This window comes from Chrysochloris asiatica, unplaced genomic scaffold (assembly GCF_000296735.1).
Source record: "Chrysochloris asiatica unplaced genomic scaffold, ChrAsi1.0 scaffold00245, whole genome shotgun sequence".
Taxonomy (NCBI): Eukaryota; Metazoa; Chordata; class Mammalia; order Afrosoricida; family Chrysochloridae; genus Chrysochloris; species Chrysochloris asiatica.
This window is the reverse complement of record NW_006408763.1, coordinates 3,368,397-3,387,917: the sequence shown is the minus strand read 5'-3', so window position 1 is coordinate 3,387,917 and position 19,521 is coordinate 3,368,397. Positions and strand designations below refer to the sequence as shown.

Below are 19,521 nucleotides of genomic sequence, written 5' to 3'. Positions count from 1 at the left end.
CTAGAAAGCAATAGATTTCTTGCTTCTGCCACAAATTCCCCCAGCTGTGAGCCTTCCAACCTTCTAAGTATTCCTTTATATGTGGTTGAGAGTTCTGGGACCATCCCCTGAGCCTGCTTGGTCGGGTATTCTGTGTTGTTGTTGGCGGAGCTCTCTGCTATACGTCCACCAGATCCGCCATCTTGTTTGTTCCCCCGCAACTGATTTTTGTATGTTGATCTTATATCCTGGCACTTTGCTGAATCTTCCAATGAACTTTAGTAGCTTTTTAAATGAGTCTTTGGGCTTTTCTACGTATAGGATCATATCGTCTGCAAATAGAGTTATACTTCCTCTTTGCCAATTTGGATGCCTTTAATTTCCCTGTCTTGCTGTATAGCTCTTGCTGTGACTTCCAGCACAATATTGAATACGAGTGGTGACAAAGGGCATGAATGTCAGGTTCCTGTTCATGGAGGGAAGGCATTCAGATTCTCTACATTGAGAGTTATGTAGGCTGTTGGTTTTGCATGTATGCTCTTAATTATGTTGAGGAATTTCCCTTCAATTCCTACTTTGTTGAGTGTTTTTATCATGAATGCAGGTTGGATTTTGTCAAACGCCTTTTCTGCATCAATTGATATGATCATGTGGTTCTTTTCTTTTTTCTTATTTATATGGTAGAATACATTGATCGTTTTTCTAACGTTGAACCATACTTGCATCCCTGATATGAATCCCACTTGATCATGATGTATTTTCTTTTTAATGTGCTTCTGGATTGTGTTGGCTAGGATTTTGTTTTGAATTTTTGCATCTATATTCATGAGGCATATTGGTGTATAATTTTCTTTCTTTGTGACATCCTTCACTTGGTTTGGTATGAGGGTTGTACTTGCCTCATAAAATGTAGTAGGTAGTTTTCCATCCTCTATATCTTGGAATAATTTGAGTAGAATTGGTGACAGCTCTTCCCTGAATGTTTGGTAGAACTCACCATTGACGCCATCTGGACCTGGATTTCTTTTGGTTGGGAGTTTTTTGATGACTTGATCAATTTCTTCATTTGTTATGGGTCTGTTAAGTTTTTCTACTTCACTGCATGTAAGTTTAAGCAGGTGGTGTTTTTCTAAAAATGTATCCATCTCTTCTAAGTTTTCAAATTTGTTGGAGTACAAGTCTTCATAGTATTCTATTATTATTCTTTTGATTTCCTTTGGTTCCGTTGTGACATCACCCATGTGGTTTCTAATGCATGTTATTTGTTTCTTCTCCCTCTTTTCTTTAGTTAGGTTTGCCAGTGATCTGTCAATTTTGTTAATCCTTTCAAAGAACCAGCTTCTTGTCCTGTTAATTCTTTCTCTAATTTTTCTGTTTTCCATCTCATTTATTTCTACTCTAATCTTTATTATTTCTTTTCTTTTGGTGGCTGTAGGCTTCCTCTTTTGGTCTGTTTCCAATTGTTATAGATGTTGTGTTAATGTGTTAACTTTGGTTCTTTCTTCTTTTTGGATATGTGCATTTATTGCAATAAATTGTCCTCTCAGCACACTTTGGCTGTGTCCCAGAGATTTTTGTATGTTGTGTTTTTTTTCTCATTTGTCTCTAGTAACTTTGTGAATTCACATTTAATTTCTTCTACTACCCAGTCGCTTTTTAGCAGGATATTATTTAGTTTCCATGTATTTGACTTTATTTCTTTGTTTTCCTATTGTTGATTTCTAATTTGATAGCATTGTGGTCTGAGAAGATGCTTTGTAGTATTTTGATATTTGTAAATTTATGGAGATTTATTTTGTGGCCTAAGACATGGTCTATTCTGGAGAATGTTCCATGTGTACTGGAAAAGAATGTGTATTGTACTTTTGTTGGATTGAATGCTCTGTACACATCTGATAGGTCCAGTTGGCTGATTGTATTGTTTAGTTCTTCTGTGTCTTTGTCAAATTTCTTTCTGGTTGTTCTATCCATTTTTGAAAGTGGTGTAGTAAAATTACCCACTATTATTGTAGATTCAAGGAGCTCTGGTAGCGTAGTGGTTACGAATCGGACTGCGAACTTTAAGGTCAGTGGTTCGAAACTATCAGCCGCTCCGTGGGAGAAAGATGAGGCTTTCTACTCCCGTAAAGATTTACACCCTCGGAAACCCTGTACAGGGTTGCTATGGGTTGGAACCAACTCGACGGCACTTAACAACAACATTGTAGATTCGTCTATTTCTTCCTTCAAATCTATTAGAGTTTGCTTTATAAATTTTGGAGCTCTTTCATAGACATTTATTATGGTTATGTCATCTTGTTCAGTTGTCCCTTTAATCATGAGATAATGTCCATCTTTACCTATTATGCTGGTTTTTGCCTTAAACTTTATTTTATCAGAGATTTGTACTGCCACTCCTGTTCATTTTTTTTATTGCAGTTAGCTTGGTATAGTTTTTTCAATATCCTTTGACTTTTAATCTGTTTTTGTGTCTGTGTGTGAGATGTGTCTCTTGCAGACAGCATATTGAAGGCTCTTGTTTTCTTATCCATTCTGCCAACCTCTGTCTCTTATGTGGTGCATTTAATCCATTTATGTTCAATGTAATTATCGATAGGTCTGGATTAATTGCCGGCATTATATATATATTTTTTTATGTTGTTGCTGCTTTCTTTGTTCTGTGTCTTCCTTTGCTGAGTTCATGCTTTTTGTGTTCATTCTTGTGAGTTTCCTCATAGTTTTAATGTTTCCATGTTTTTCTTGTATTTTCATTCTCTTGGTATGTTGTGAAGTGTTAATTTTCTTTAAGGTTACCTTATAGTCCATTAACTTTTCCCTCCATTTAGCAGTCTGTTGTATCCTGTAATCTACCTGACCTTCTCACCATCTAGATCTCTGTTCCTATTTGTTTACCTTCTTTTGCATTGTAATTGTTTTGATCAAAGACTGACCTCCCAGATTCTCTGAGTTTGTTCTTATAGTTTTGTTCTGCTCTTGACTCTTCCATCTGTCAACTTAGTTCTGGGAGGTCCTGCCACATATGTCAATCTCTGGTTGTTGTCTGTTCTTGTTGAATCTCAATCCACAGAACTCACTTTAGGATGTTTTGTAGTGCAGGGTTGGCTTTGGGAAAATCCCTTTGCTTCTGTTTATCTTGGAATGTTTTGATTACACTGTCATATTTGATTGATAGCTTTGCTGGATAAAGGATTCTTGGTTGGCAGTTTTTATTCTTTCAGGGTTTTATATATATATATATCCCCATTGCCTTCTTGCTTGCATGGGTTCTGCTGAGAGATACGAGTTTAATCTGACTTGGTTGCCTTTGCATGTAACACTTCTGTTTTCCTTAGCTGCTTTCAGGATTGTCTCCTTGTCTTTGATTTTGGAGAGCTTGAGTATGATCCTTCCTGGGGTTCGTTGAGCTTCTTAAATGTTTATCTTTTCACTTTTCAGGATGTTAGAGAAATTTTCTTCCACCAGTTCTTAAACTATTTCCTCTGTGGACTTGTGTGATTCTTCTTGTTCTGGAATGCCGGTAATTTTAAAGCTATTCTTCTTCATGTTGTCCAACATGAATCTTAGACCTTCTTCAGATTTTTTTTTTATCATTTTTCAGTTTGCTTGTCTTAGTGGTATTGAGAGATTTGTCTTCCAGATCACTGGTTCTGCCTTCCATCTCTTCTATTGTACTCCTTTGCCCTTTCAGTTTATTGTCTATTTCTGATATTCTATTATTGATCATTTGAACCTCTTTCTGTAGGTTTTGAATTGTTTCCAGTGCTATATCTATCTTATTTGATTGTTCCTGTAGTACTTTCCTGACTTCTTCCTTATGTTTCTCAACTCCATTGTTTTGAAACATTTTATAATCATTTTTCTGAATTCCTTTTCAGGCATTTCCAAGGCCTGCCCTCCTTCCAGAATGGAGTCCAGGTCTACCTCTAGGTCATTTGTCTAAGCCATTTTATCTTGTTTCTGGACATGTGCTGATATAGTCATCAGCTTTTGCTTCTTGGATATATTTAGTGTGTAATACTTAATTGAGTATGTGTTTTGGTATTTTTTATATTTTCTGATTGCTTCCAGGTAGATGTGATCAGGATTTGGGCTTCCCTTTTCACTCTTCTTATTGTTTAACTTAGAGTAACGTTCACAGGTGTTGTCTGCCTCCCTGGTATATGGCAGTTGTTATTGGTTCTTGCCTGGATTTTGTTGTTTTATAGAGTGTGATTGTAGCTTGACTATATGGCAGCAGTTGCTGTCTCTTCTTGGGTAATACAGAGAGAGAAAGAGTCACCCAAATATAGAAGGGGGAGCATAAAACAGCAAAACGGCAACAGAAAAAAAAACAAACAAACAGTAACAACAAACTAGGCTGGATGCTGTAGTCTGTAATCACAGAAAAGGGAGAGAAGGGAAAGAAGAAAAAAAATCTATAGCCTAATATGAGTATGATTTTAATTTCCTCTTTCAGCTTCTTGCCTTCGCCTGAGAGATTTCAAGATGCCACTGTTGGTTGTTATACTGTACCTCAGGATTTAGTTTAATATTCGGCCTGTTTTGTTTTTAAACTCTCTTTCCCTCTCCATGCCCCTTGTTCTGACTTTTCTGTATTGAAAAAATAAAACAGTTTAGTGCCAGCTCTTGGGCTGAGAGTATCTATGCATATGCATGGCAGCAGAACCCATCAGTGGTGACGGTGGGGGGTGTCCACTCTCTCAGGCTACCCCTCTAGCCAACAGAATGGAGGTGCACAAAAAGTGGGGGGGCCAAGGAACAGATACCAAAAGAAAGAAAATCAGAACAAAGCAAAATTGAAAAAGTGTATTGTCCACCTTTGCTCCAAGGTTCCCGTTGCGTTTTTCCATGTTGTGTCTGTTCCTGCTTGGTCTTGCCGTTTGGTTTCACCCAAGTTGTCGGCTCCGGGCTGCCAAGCCTGGCAGATTCAAAAGTATGTGATTTCTTACTTTTGCTACAAGTTTCACTAGCTACTATAAGCCTTCAAACCTTTTAAATATTCCTATCTATGTGGTTCCGAGTTTTGGAACTCTGCCCTGGATCTGCTTTGCCTGGTATTCTGTGGTATTATTGATGGCAAACCTCACTGCACCTTTACCCTAGCCGCCATCAAGCCCCACCTCCCTGTTATCTTAGATTTTGGAGAGCTTGATTATTAGATGTCTTAGTGATTTGCTTTTAGCTTCTTCCTTCCTGGGGTTCATTGAGCTTCTGGAATGTTGATATTTTTGCTTTTCAGGATGTTAGGAAAATTTTCTTCCAGAAGCTCTTAACCATCTCCTCTATGGACTTGTGTGATTCTTCATGTTCCAGAATGCCGATAATTCTTAAGTTATTCCTCTTCATGTTGTCCAGCATGTATCTTAGGCTTTCTTCAGATTTTTTATCCTTTTTTTCTGCTTGCTCTTCTATCTTAGTAGTATTGAGAGATTTGTCTTCCAGATCACTAGTTCTGGCTTCCATCTCTTCAATTCTACTCCTTTGCCCTTTCAGTGTATTGTCCATTTCTGATATTCTATTATTAATCATTTGGACCTCTTTCTGTAGGTTTTGAATTGTTTCCAGTGCTGTATTTATCATATTTGATTATCCTCTAGCACTTTCCTGACTTCTTCCTTATTTTTCTCAATTCCATTATATAGTGTTTTGATACATTTTATAATCATTTTTCTCAGTTCTTTCTTAGGCATTTCCAAAGCCTGCCTTTCTTCCACTATGGAGTGTAGGTCTACCTCCAGCTCATTTGCCTCAGTCACTTTATCTCGTTTCTGGACACATTCTGATATGGTCATCTGTTTGTTTTTGGGGCACATTCAAGATTTTGCTGTGGCCTTACTACTAGATGGGTGTGTATTTGGTTATTTCTTATGCTTTCTGATTGCCTCCAGGTAGATGTGGTCAGGAGATGGGCTTCCCTTTTCACTCTTCTTCCTGAGAAATTGCAAGATGCCACTATTGGTCGTTATGACATAATTTAGGATTTAATTTTCGGCCTATTTCCTTTTCAGTCTGCCTGTCTCACTCCACAACCCTGTTCAGACCTTTTTCCAAGTGATAAACAAACAGTTCAGGGCTGGCTGTGGCTGTTTTGCGCAGCCATTTGGTTTTAAGTGGAATCTGTTGCTTTAAATTTTAAGGAACTCTGTGCACATGCATAGTAGAATCCTCCAGGAGGGGGGTGTGGTGTCCAGCTGTTCAGGTACCCCCATCTAGTCACCAGAATGGATGTTTGCAGACATCAATTATCCAATGAACTGATTTAAAAAAAAGAATGTCCACAACTTTCTCTCTGCGATTCTGTCAGGTGTCCGTGGTTCCTCTGACCCTCCACTTGGCCTCACCCAAGATGGTGGCTCTGGGAGCAGCTGAGCACTTTGGATTAGAAAGCAGTGTATTTCTTGCTTCTGCTACAATTTCACCTGGCTGTAAGCCTTCCAACTTTCTAACTATTCCTTTATATGTGGTTCAGAGTATCTGGACCACTTCCTAAACTTGCTTGGTCGGGTATTCTATGTTGTTGCTGATGGAGCTCCTCACTGCACTTCTACACTATCCACCATCTTGTTGTTCTTCCTGTGCTCAAATAAATTTGAAAATCACTGTTGATTATCTGGCTGCAGTCGTTTGTCAGGTTTCTTCACTGTGAAGTTCCTCTTTTTTCCTAACCTGCCCTCTTTCCATACTGGTGCCTTAATTTGTTTTTTAAGACAAATACTGAATGCTTCTTTCTCATATATATGAACTCAGTTCTTTTACTCGACATGATAAGTTTTTGTTTTTTAACAACAAAATGTGCAAACATCTGGAGTTAAGAAAGCCAAAAAGAATAACATGCTAAGCATTTCTCAAGCTGGGAGAACTGAACAAAAAATATTCAAGCCTCAACTTTTGTTATTGAAGGATTCTCTGGGCAAATTATTGAATGATGCAGAAAACATCAAAAGAAGATGGAAGAAATACAGAGTCATTGTACCAAAAGTAAATGGTTGATATTCAACCATTTCAAGAGGTAGCATATGATCAAGAGCCAATGATACTGAAGGAAGGAATTGGCAAAGAAGGAATTTACAAAGAACAAAGCTACAGGTATTTATGGAATAAAAATTGAAGTCTTTCAAGAAAGTGAGGCGGCACTGGAGGCACTCACTCATTTCTGCCAAGAAATTTGGAAGACAAATATCTGGCCAACTGATTGGAAGAGATCTGTATTTGTGCCCATTCTAAAGAGAGGTGACCCAATGGAATGCAGAAATCATTGGACAATATCGTTGATATCCCATGTGAGTAAAATTTTACTAAAGGTAATACAAAAATGGCTGCAAGCATACATTGACAGAGAACTTCCAGAGGTTCAAGCCAGATTCAGAAGAGGCCGTGGAACAAGGGATATCATTGCTGATATCTGATGGATCTTCACTGAAAGCAGAGAATATCAGAAAGATGTTTACCTGTGCTTTATTGAGTATGCAGAGGCTTTTGATTGTGTGCATGATGATAAACTGTGGGCAACATTGCACAGTATAGTATGAGTATTCCGGAACACTTAATTGTGCTCATGAGAAATCTGTACATGGACCAAGAGGCAGTTGTTCGAACAGAACATGGGAACACTGAATGGTTTAAAATTAAGAAAGGTGTGGGACAGTGTTGTATTCTTTCACCATACTTATTCAACCTGTATGTGGAGCAAATAATCCGAGAAGCTGGGTTACATGAAGAAAAACGTGGCATCAGGATCATAGGAAGACTTATTAACAACCTGCGATATGCAAATAATACAACTTTGCTTGCTGAAAAAGTTAATAGGACTTAAAATATTTATTGATGAAGATCAAAGAGCACAGCCTTCGGTATGGATTATATCTCAATATAAAGAAAACAAAAATCCTTACCACTGGATCAATAAACAACATTGCTATCAATGGAGAAAAGGTTGTAGTTGTCAAGGAGTTCATTCTTCTTGGATCAACTGTCAACACTCATGGAAGCAGCAGTCAAATGACATACTACATTAGGCAAATCTGCTGCTGTACAAGTCCTTTTTAAAGTGTTGAAGAGCAAAGATGTCAGCTTGAGGACTAAGGTGCACCTGACCCAAGCTATGGTATTTTCAATAACCTCATACATGCGAAATCTGGACAGTGAATAAGGATGATCATAGAAGAATTGATGCATTTGAGTTATGGTTTTGGAGGAGAATATTGAAAGTGTGATGGGCTACCTTCAGAACCAACAGATGTGTGTTGGAAGAAGTACAGCCAGGGTGCTCCTTGGAGGCCAGGATGGCCAAACTTTGTCTGTCATCCTTTGGACATGTTGTCAGGAGGGACCAGTCCCTGGAGAAGGAGATCATATTTGGTAAGGTAGAGGGTCAGAGAAAAAGAGGAGGACCCCCATCAAGATGGATTGGCTAGTGGCAACAGTTGTGAGGTTGGCCCAGGATCGGGCAATGTTTCAATCTGTTGTACATAGGGTTTGTTACAAGTCAGTACCAACTTGATGGTACCTAACAGCAAAACAACATTGTTGCTATATGTCACTAAGTTGGTTTTGACTCATAGTGACCCTTTATAGGGTTTTTGAGCCTGTAAATCTTTATGGCGCAGAAAACCTCATCGTTCTCCCATGGGTTTGAACTGCCAACCTTGTAGTTAGCAGTCCAGTGCCAATCTCATAGTGCCACCAAGACTCATTTCACTGATTTGTTGTATTATAATGCTGACTTTAAAAATAAGAGTAAAGAATGTAAAGTAACCTGAATATTAAAAATGACATATGTGTCATGAATTTCACTGAGGTACTATCTTTAGGCCCTGAACACCAGATTGGTTTGGTTTAGTTATTTAAAAGATTTTAAAATAAAATAGCAACATACACAATTTACCTGGTTTTTTTCTGGGTGCCATTAAATTGAGCAGACTCATAGGGATGCCATGTAATAGTGTAGAACTGCCCTGTCAGGTTTTCTATACTACATCTTTTATGGACACAGGTCTCCCTCCAGGTCTTTCTCCTGCTGAGTCTCTGGGTGGTTTCAAACCACCAACCTTCAGGAGAGTAGCCAACTGCTTACCCATTGCACAATCATGGCTTGGAGTTTTGCCCAAATTTGTAGCACTGTAAGATACACACTGGACTGCAGACCACATGGTCTATGGTTCAAACCCACTAACCACTCCTTGGAAAGCGTTTACAGGGTCTCTTTAAGTTGGAACCCACTCAAGTGGCACTTAACAGCAACAATGGAAATGAAAAAAAACGTGTTTTGAGCTTAATCACTTTCAGTGAAAATGAATTTGTCTTGTATTTTTAATGTTACTTCAAAAGAGATTACTGTATGTCAGCATTTTCCATACATATATTTCACAACACTTGTTAAATGTTGTTAAATGCTGTCGAGCTGGTTCTGACTCATAGTGACCCTGTATAGGATTTCTGAGGAGAGGCTGGTGAATTTGAACCGCCGACCGTGCAGTTCAAACCAATGCATTATCCCATAGCATCACAAACACTAGCTCTTTCTTAAGTGCTCAATAAAGTAAAAATTTTAAATAAGTTTTGGGAAAGTTGTACGTTTATATCTCAGAACTTCACAATTCTTTGGCCTATAAAGCCTCTGAGAAATCCTGATAAAGACGATCGTTTAAGTTTGCTTTTCCTATATTTATTTAACATTAGAAACCTCTTTTTTGTAAACTAATTAATATACTGCAGAACCAGTGTTCCACAGAACCTAGTTCGGGAGTAGCTGTTACTAGGGACACTTTAAATTCCTTAAAAAGAGGAATTGTTTTCAGCATTCCTTGTGACCCAAATCCCCCACTGCTGGTTAATTTGACTCTGACTCATAGCAACACTGTAGGACTGAATAGAACTGTCCCACAGGGTCTCCAAGCCTGTAAGTCTTTACAGAATCAGACTGCCATGTCTTTCTCCTGTGGAGGGACTGGTGGATTTGATCTTCTGAACCACTGACCTTTTGATTAGCAGCCAAGCGCTTTAAACACAGCACCTCCAGGGATCTTAGATGAATTTAGGCATAATGTTAACTGAGTTGGCCTTGACAGCTATAGTATTTGTGACAGTACTTTCATTTTGAAAACCACTGAACTCTAGTGATAAAATGTGATTGTATGTAAGGCATTTTCAAAAGTCCTTATTTCCTGTCCCACACATTACCATCACCCCAGCCATCTCGGTCAGGCCTCTGTGGCTGCTGCCTGGAGCTTGGCTTACCCCTCTTGCATTATCTCACTACCTCCTGCTCTATGATGCCTTATGTATTTGATCACCTCTCCCCAGAGAAGAGAATCCGTCCCTTAAAATTCTCTGTAATTTCCCAGCAAAAGGAAAATACAGTCATGTTTACAAAAGAAATGAATGTTTCTGAAGGATAATCCACAGTGCTTTAACGCTGGCTTCTAACTGGCTACGGGGCTCACAGTGCTTCAGAACCATATCATGAGGAATGTTCCCCCGATGATCATCCTGAATGGAGACAGGCATTGGACTGCAAGGAAAACTTCATCCTTTCTCTGGGCTCAGAGTTGCAAGTTAGGAGCAATTCTCTATTTAGGCAAAACCTCCCTCTACAATCTGCAAAATGTGATCTGAATCCCAAAGCCTGAATAAAGCAATTACACTCCATTACAATCCCCAGTCTGGCTTATTTAGTCATAAATAACCTGTGTCAAACCCTGCATTCCCATGTAAAGGATGCTACACAAGCAACCCTTTTTTTGTTAGCCTTTCCCATCACTGTGAAGTGAAGGGAAAAAACAGACCTCCGCCCCTCTCTGTAATCTCATAATCTCTTGGGAGCAATGTTTGGCCTGAAAAAGCGTGCACGTGGACATGAGCATACCCACACACTTGTCCAGGAACAAAGCATACATTCCAGGCAGAGGGCAGCCCATCTAGAAACAGAGATTGAAAACAAAGGTTTTTCTGGCCATAAGGTTGCATTCTACAGAAGTGAAGATGCACCCAATTCACAGCACTAAGCAGTACTCTGACCAAACAGGCCTTTCACAGCAACGATCACTAACCTTTCTCTAAGAAACATTGTTCAGTATTTCCTTTAAAGTTGCTACACCATTAGATACAATTCTCAAATCAAAATAAGTCTCTTCAAAAGGTAAATTGATAATTTTGCTTTAATGATGGAAGACTTCTAAGAGCTTTTGAATTACACTTAAGAAAAAAATTAAAGTCAGCTGGCTGTTTTCTAGTGAGTCTTATCCCAGAGTCTCTGTCAGAAATCTGGGTGTGAGTTAAAAGTTTCTGAGCAACAGAAGTAGATGATATCAAGTGTATGACTTCAAACTTTGTTTAAAAGCACTTTATCTGGACACTGAGTGTTTTGATTTTTACTTGTGAAATAATGTGTGTAATCTTGTGATTTTTCTGGTTTTGTGTCCACAGCAGACTTGGTGTAGGCTAAGAATTATGAACATTATAGACAGGGCAGGATTTGAATTAATTTACTAGTCAATTGCTTTGAGCAAGTTACGTAACCTCCCAGCAGTTTTCTCATCTCTAAAATAGGTGTGCCATCCTTGGAGAAATGTATCAAAAAGGTGGTATAAAATCTGTATATTCTAGGCCTTGGGGTATAATAAGCTCTATTGTGATTGTGGCATTCAGGGGAGTTGCAAGAAGTAGGTACTCTGACAACAGTAGCAGCCGGATAGTGAGGAAGCACCATCTGTTCTAGACCTTTCCGAGGCTCTGTATCGAGGACTCTTACTTTATATTGTTGTTGAGTGTCCTCCAGTTTGTTCCAGCCCATAGCATCCCTGTACAGGATTTCCAAGGAGCGGCTGATGAGCTTGAACCACCGACTTTTCAGTTAAACCAACTGCAGTCCAGCTCTTTAACCCACAGCACCACACCTGGACCACCTTAATTCATATAATTCACCTTTTAGTGAATTACAAGAATTAAAATTAGGCTCTAGCTACTCTTTTCTAGTCTCCCAAACTGTGATTCCATCTGCAAATTAACTCATTATTCCTGGTTACAATTTTGTCCTTAGCTTAAAAACCTGGCACTCAGAGTATCAAAGTAAGGTCTCCCTCTTCTACTATTCAAGGCTTATTCCCCCTTTGATCTATGGTCATCCCATCTTTTCAATTTGACGATAATTTCCCTTAACACAGAACCTAAAGCAAAATAGGAGTTGAGTAGTTCTGACTTAGCCTTATGTTGACTTGATTTTTTATTTTTGCTATAAACACAAATGTTGTAAATTCTTTTATATTTTAGAAAGTCCTATTTTTTATGCCCTTGGCATATTTCATCATTGTCTCCCATTTCTAAGCTTCTTGACAATTTTAACAGGTTGACTCAAAAAAAAATTTTTTTTTAATTTAGTATTGTGTACCTATTACCTTTTTTTTTTTTTTTTAACTTTTTATTGTAAACTGATTGAAGGTATACAGAGATCATCAGTTTTACATTCAACAAATCATATACTTTGTTTCCTCTCAATGATTGCAGTCCCCTCCCTGCAAAAACAGTTATCCCACTTCCTCCCTGTGGTTCTTAATTTCTTTCCATCTTTCTTCCCATCCCTTCTCAACTTTGTCCTTAGGCAAATGTTGCCCTTTTGATTTGAAATAGTTGACCATTACATGGGGAGCATACCTTACTAGGCTTGTTGCTTTCCTTATAAACCTATCCAGTGCTTAGCTGAAAATTGGGCTATGAAGGTGAGTTCCGTTCCAGACCTGAAAGGTGACTGAGGGTTCCTGCAATGTCTTTCTAACCAGTAAGGCCAGTCTTTTTTTTTTTTTTTTTTTTTTAATCTATTTAATTTTGATGTTTGTTCCACATTTTTGCCCACCCTATCCAGGACATTCTACTGTAATCCCTTTCTAACCAGTAAGCCCAGTCTTTTCTCTGTTTAATTTTGATGTTTGTTCCACATTTTCTCCCACTCTATCTGGGACCTTCTAATGTAATCCCTTTCAGAGGAGGTGATAGTGGTAGCTGGCATTTTCTAGTTCATCTGGTCTCAGAGTTGTGGGGACTGATACTCATGTGTTCCATTGGTCCACTGGACTAGTTGATTCCAAGCCTCTTCACTTTTCATCATTCTTTCTCCCACACATGGAGAGACCAATAGATGCACTTTAGATGAATGCTCATGAGTTTTAAGATCCCAGTCACTACTCACCAAAGCAGTACCTGTTATCCTTTATTAGGTGCCTGTCTTTTTTAAACTAAGCTTATTTGAGAACTCTCTCTGCTACTCTTCTTTCTTGTATCACTGTAGTCTCAATTATATATTTGTATTTATTTAGAATCTATTACAATCTCACATTCATCCCTCCTGAATCATATTTTTAAAGCAGTTGATTGTAAACTCATAGTTGTTTCAATTTTATTTTTTACATGCACTCAGCTACTGACTGAGGTTGACAGAATCCATCCAGAGGTACCGCGGAAGAAAGGCATGGTGATCTACTTCTGAAAGATTGAAAACCCCAAGTAGCACAGTTCTACTCTGACACACACAGGGTCGCCATGAGTCAGAATTGACTCAATGGTGGCTGTTGTTTATTTGTTTCATTAATTGAAGTTTAATGTAGGCATTTTGGTTATATCCAAAAGTACTTTCACTCCTTAGTAATATCCAAGAACTCCTTTTCCCAAGGTTCCCTTACTTCTAATTGACCAATTCTTTTTTTAAATTTTCACTTCACAGTTGCCCTCTTTTTTTTTTTTCGGTTTCTTAGAGATTACATTGCTATATATGCTAATGAAGAATCTATTGGTGCACTGTAGGATAAGCATTCAACCCGAAGGTCTGTTTGAACTGCAAGGTTGGTGATTCACACGCACCAGCTACTCCTCAGAAACCCTATACGGGGTTGCTATGAGTCAGAACCAACTTAAGGGCACTTAATATCCTGTACACCAAGGTCAAGCTTTAGGACCAATATATTCAGTGACATAGGTGATGTTTCCCCTTAGAACAAAGCTTTTCAAACAACCATTGTTTTCAGGTATCATCGAGTTGGTTTCGACTCATAGTGACCCTGTACACAGCAGACCGAAACACTCCTCAGTCCTTTGCCACTCTCACAGTTGTTATGTTTGAGTTTGTTGTTGTTTCTACTATGTCAATCCATCTCACTGGAGGTCTTCTTTATCACTGACTCACCAGCTTATGCAACATGATGTTTTTCTCCAGGGACTGATCCCTCCTGACAGTATGTCCAAAGAATGAGAGGCAAAGTCTCTTAAAGTTTCTAAAGAACATTCTGGCTGCACTTCTTCCAAGACAGATTTGTTTGTTCTGAAACTTCTTGATACTTTCAATATTCTTCTCCAACACCATAACTAAAATCCAACAGTTATTCTATGGTCATCCTTATTGTACAATTTTCACATACATATGAGACAATTGGAAATACCATGGCTTTGTTGTTGCTGTTGTCAGGTGCCATCAAGTCGGAACCGACTCATAGGTGCCATTAAGTCGGAACCCCATGCACAGCAGAACGAAACAATGTCTGATCCTGGGCCAACCTCACTACCGCCGCCACACTTGACACCATCAATGATGCCACCTGGCTGATCCATCTCGTTGGAGGTCTTCCTCTTTTTCTCTGACCCTCCACCTTACCCAGCATGACATCCTTCTCCAGCGACTGTTCTCTCCGGACAATGTGTCCAATGTAGGAGAGACAAAGCCTAGCCATCTTGGCCTCCAAGGAGCACTCTGGTTGTACTTCTTCCAAAACAGATCTATTGGTTCTTTTGGCAGTCCATGGCACTTTCAGTATTCTTCTCCAACACCACAACTCAAAGGCATCAATTCTTCTACGATCTTCTTTATTCACTGTCCAGCTTTCGCATCCATATGAGGTTATTGAAAATACCATGGCTTGAGTCAGGCACACCTTAGTCCTCAAGCTGTCATCTCTGCTCTTCAATACTTTAAAAAGTTCCTGTGCAGCAGATTTGCCCCATGCAATACCATGGCTTAGGTCAGGAAAAATACATTTTTATGGGGTATGTTTTCACCTAGAAACCTTGAAAAACAGAAACTTACAGGATAGCAAAGTCATAAATTGTTGTTATGTGCCGTGGAGTCGGTTCCAACTCATAGCGACCCTGTACAGGGTTTCCAAGGCTGTAAATCTTTATGGGAGCAGAAAGCCTCATATTTCTCCCATGGAACAGCTGGTAGTTTCTAACTGCTGACCTTGTGGTTCGCAGCCCTATAGAATATCATTTTTGTACATCATACTTTGTACACACATAAGGAGCCCTTGCAACACAACGATTGTATTCAGTTTCTAACGAGAGGTTGATGGTTCAGACCCACTCAGTGGCTCTGCAGAAGAACCTGACAATCTACTATGGCAAAGACTGAAGCCTAGAAAACCCTATTGGGCAATTTTACTCTGTCATGTGTGGTTGCTGTGAGTCAGAATTGATTTGGTGGCAATTAGCAACAGTATATATTTAGGGAGAGTTTAGATACATGTTTATACATATATATATAATAAAATTATAATCAAAACAATTATAACTACTTTGTTGATTTTTATCACTCCATCTATTGCTAGAAGGTAGTTAAGAATTTAGCAGTTGTAAGCTAAGGAGTCTTGATGTGGTGCTGCAGAATAATGAAATGGATCACAAGGTTGGATAGAACCACAAGGCAGGCAGTTCAAATTCATCAGCCACTCCTCGGAAACCCTACACAGGGTCACTATGAGTCGGAACCAACTGGACGGTACCTAATAACAACAAAACATTGGCTAAAATATATATATATATAACAATTATTTTTAGGTAACTTAAAAATTTTATGAAATTGATTTCAGAACTTGATTTTAGCACTTGTTGAATTACTATCTTTTTCTCAAATAGCAAGCAACACATGAAAGTATTCCACAGTATTGAATATTGTGTTTCCAATTTTTTTCTATATAGGTTGACTGGTGGTCTCATAGTAAACTACCGGAACATTCCTTTCAACCGCCTTATGACACCAAGAGCACTCAGAGGAGTGACTTCCAAAAACCAGCATGTCCATTGGTTTTACCAGTCAAATACAGCAGGATGCAAAAACCTTCTTCTGGAATAGGTAAGGTTAGCAGTGGTTAGCCTCTTTTTCATGATCTCAGCTTATTGCAGTCAAACAAAGATATATTAGATATGCTGGTACATCTTGAAAAAAATTACTTCTTGGCAAGTGTTGGGAATATACATGCACTAAATACAACCCTCCACAAGTGTGTTCCATATCCCTTCCTAGTGGAAAGCTTATCCCTAACTTAGTAATGTTTTGTTCATAATTGTTGCCAACAAACTTTTAAAATTATCCTATTAAAATAGTAGGCAACCCTATGTGGACTGTTTCTCAAAGTGCATGCTTGACTCCAGGAACATTCGTTTTGCATGATGTTTATAGATACTGTTGAAAATTAAAGGGAGAAGGAGTCATATAAGTTTGGCACAAACTAAGTTTATAACATTGAAAAGCTTTCTTTACTGCAGAACTCTCAAAACCCTTTATCTGAAAATAAGCATGATGAATTTCCAATAAGCGAAGTAAAAGGTGCCATGTTTCTCCCTCGTATTGAGCACCTCACCTTTGACAGGGATCATCTCATATAGGAGTCCTGGTGTGGTGCTGTGGGCTAATGCGTCAGACTGCAAAGTCATTTCAATTGCAAGGTCGGTGGTTCAAGCTCACCAGCTGCTCCTTGGGTCAGAATCGACTCAACGGCACTTAACAACAACAACAACATCTCATATAAGCAGGCATTCCACAAAGTGCAACTTGGAAAGTACTGTTACATAGACTATTAAATAAGACAATTTAGATCTAATATCTATTTGACCTGAAAACACTGATGCTAAGATGAGCTAAGTATTCCATATTTAATTCAAATTATATATATATTTTAAATTCATATTTAGTTACATGAATGGAATAATGTTGTTAAGTGCCTTCAAGTCAGTTCTGACCATAGCAACCGTGTATATGGTTTCTGAGAAGCGTGTTTGAACCACTGACCTTGTGGTTCACAGTTACAGTCCAGTGCTTATACTGTAGTGCCACACCAGGAGTTTACTAATGATATAGCTAGTCTTTAAAAATTGCAGAATCAAGTCAAGGCAAAAGTGTATTTATTGGGTATTAATTGTGATCTTCATCTCATACAAAGGTTCATAAACTGAACTTCAAATCAGGTTCTGTAATACACAGCAGGGGACCACAAAGGATTAATTTTATGGGTCAAAGGTCCCTCACTTAATTTTAGACTTCTAGCCAATGTGGTCTTGGCCTGACTACAAAAGAATGTCAGAGCATTAGAAAATGGCCATATTCAACATGAGTTCTACCTCAAGGATGTTATGTAATCTATAATAATGGCTTCTCTTTAGACAGGCAATAAAGTATACACTTTGATTCATGGCAGTAGACTGAGTACAAACAGCTACCTATAGTTCCTCCTTCTCAGTTAAATGGTAGCAAAGGAATAAACCCATAAAGGTGAAAGATTGGAAGGAAGAACACAGGAAGTGAATTCAGGACTTTCTGGCTTGTAGAAAAGAATGAAAGCTTGCGTATGGATAAAAGAGAGCACTAAGCAATCACCTAGAATATCTGGAGCAAGCGGTTAACAGACTCACCTGCTAACCAAAAGATTATAGGGATTCCAGTCCACCCAGAAGTACCTCAGAAGAAAGGCCTGGAAGAAAAATCTACTTCTGAGAAAATCAGTAATTGAAAACCCTGTGGACACAGTCTACTCTGATGCTCATGGGGTAAGAGTCGGCTCCACAGCAACCTGTCTAGTAAAACACCGGGAAGGAAATAGATCCAAAAAGAGCCAATCTGCCTGACAAAACCCTGACTCAGGTGGCATAGCAAAAGGTATGATTGCAGAGGGATGAGGGGTTGAAATTAGAGGGTTACTTAAAACTGTCTCATAAATAACCGCTCCAATCATAAACATGCCACCCTATTCCAGCCTGAAGACTATGATGAAAGCCCCATTTGTTAACCACTGCCCAACTTAGCTGGATATCAATGGCCACACCAGTAATCTTAATAAAGCAAGTCAGTCCTCCCCCTACTTTTAAAATTATGAATGGACAACCAAAGATCAAAATTATTCCCATTTAAAAAAATGTTAGGCAAGAAATTTCAAATTCTCAGTGTAAATACATTAGGATACTCAACTAACATACAGCAGACCTTATGAAAATGAGTGTATAGCAAACAAAACCCTCTTTATTTTCTACCTATAAAATACAACATGATAATATTTTGTTGTTGTTGTTGTTGTTATGTGCCGTGGAGTCGGTTCCGACTCATAGCGACCCTGTACAGGGTTTCCTAGGCTGTAAATCTTTATGGGAGCAGAACGCCTCATCTTTCTCCCACGGAACAGCTGGTAGTTTCGAACTGCTGACCCTGAGGTTTGCAGCCCGATTTGTAACCACTACGCTACCAGAGATAGGAAGATAATGTCAAGGCAGTATCCAAAGGTGCAAAACACTGACCAGAAAAAGAAAATAATAGAAGAAAGGCAACACAGAGGATTAGTCTGAGAGAAGCAATTTACCCATAGCTACAAAAACGAGTGAAAATAAAGAAGAGAAAATCAAAATGTAGCATTGAGTGAGTGCATACTGTTTGCCAGTGTACTGTTGTGCATACTGCTTACTAGTGCTGAGTGGTGCTTTCTAATTACAAACTCTCTTTAATTTTTAAATCATCCTGGGTCGGACCCGACTCGATGGCACTTAACAACAACAACAACAACAATGGGATAGAATAGTATTAAAATTCTAATTTTTCAAGCATAGAGTTTAATAACTTGCCCCAGCTATACAGTGAGTACTTGTTACTTGAAAGTAGATAGTCCGACTCCAATGCCTGTATTCCTAACCAGTACCCTACATTTCTAGAATAATAATAAAAAGAAGCCTCCCAATGTAAGAGAGGCAGTGAAAGGGTCCACCAAACACTTCCAAGTATGAAGGTAAAAAGGATGCATGTCACCGTGAAAGTGCAAAACACTAATCATAAAAACTTCCAGAAAGAGAAAGAAAAGTAATCACCATGTAAGGAATAAAAATCAATCTGGAATCAGACATTGTTAGCAGCATTAATGCAAAGGCACAATGAAGCAATGTCTTCAGTGTCCTCAAGGGAAATAAACATACAGAGAAAATACTACCCAATGTAACTAAAATAAAAACGTTCACTATGAGTCAGTGCTGACTCGATGGCACCTAACAACAACAATGTAACTAAAACAAGAAATAGGATTATAAGATTAGAGGTCAAAGGTACCATTTTTAAAAGCAGATTTAACTCTGCAGCTCTGGCTTCTTCAGTGAGCTTCAGACTCATACATGTAACAAATCCTGCGTAACATCTCAGGATTCCTAGTGGCACAGTGGTTAAAGTGCTTGCCTGTTAACCAAAAAGTCAACAGTTTGAACCCACCAGCTTCTCTGTAGGAGGAAGATGTAGCAGTCTGCTTCTGTAAAGATTAC

At 38.7% G+C, this 19,521-nt stretch overlaps 1 protein-coding gene across 1 annotated transcript in view; it reads left to right on the top strand.

Annotated features, from left to right (window-relative positions):
• The window catches only part of LOC102832199 (chromosome unknown open reading frame, human C2orf73), a 57,612-nt gene that overhangs the window by 25,024 nt on the left and 13,067 nt on the right, over nucleotides 1-19,521 (top strand). The window contains 1 exon segment of the mRNA XM_006873553.1: nucleotides 15,934-16,087. Within this exon segment, the coding sequence (XP_006873615.1) occupies nucleotides 15,934-16,087 (154 nt within the window).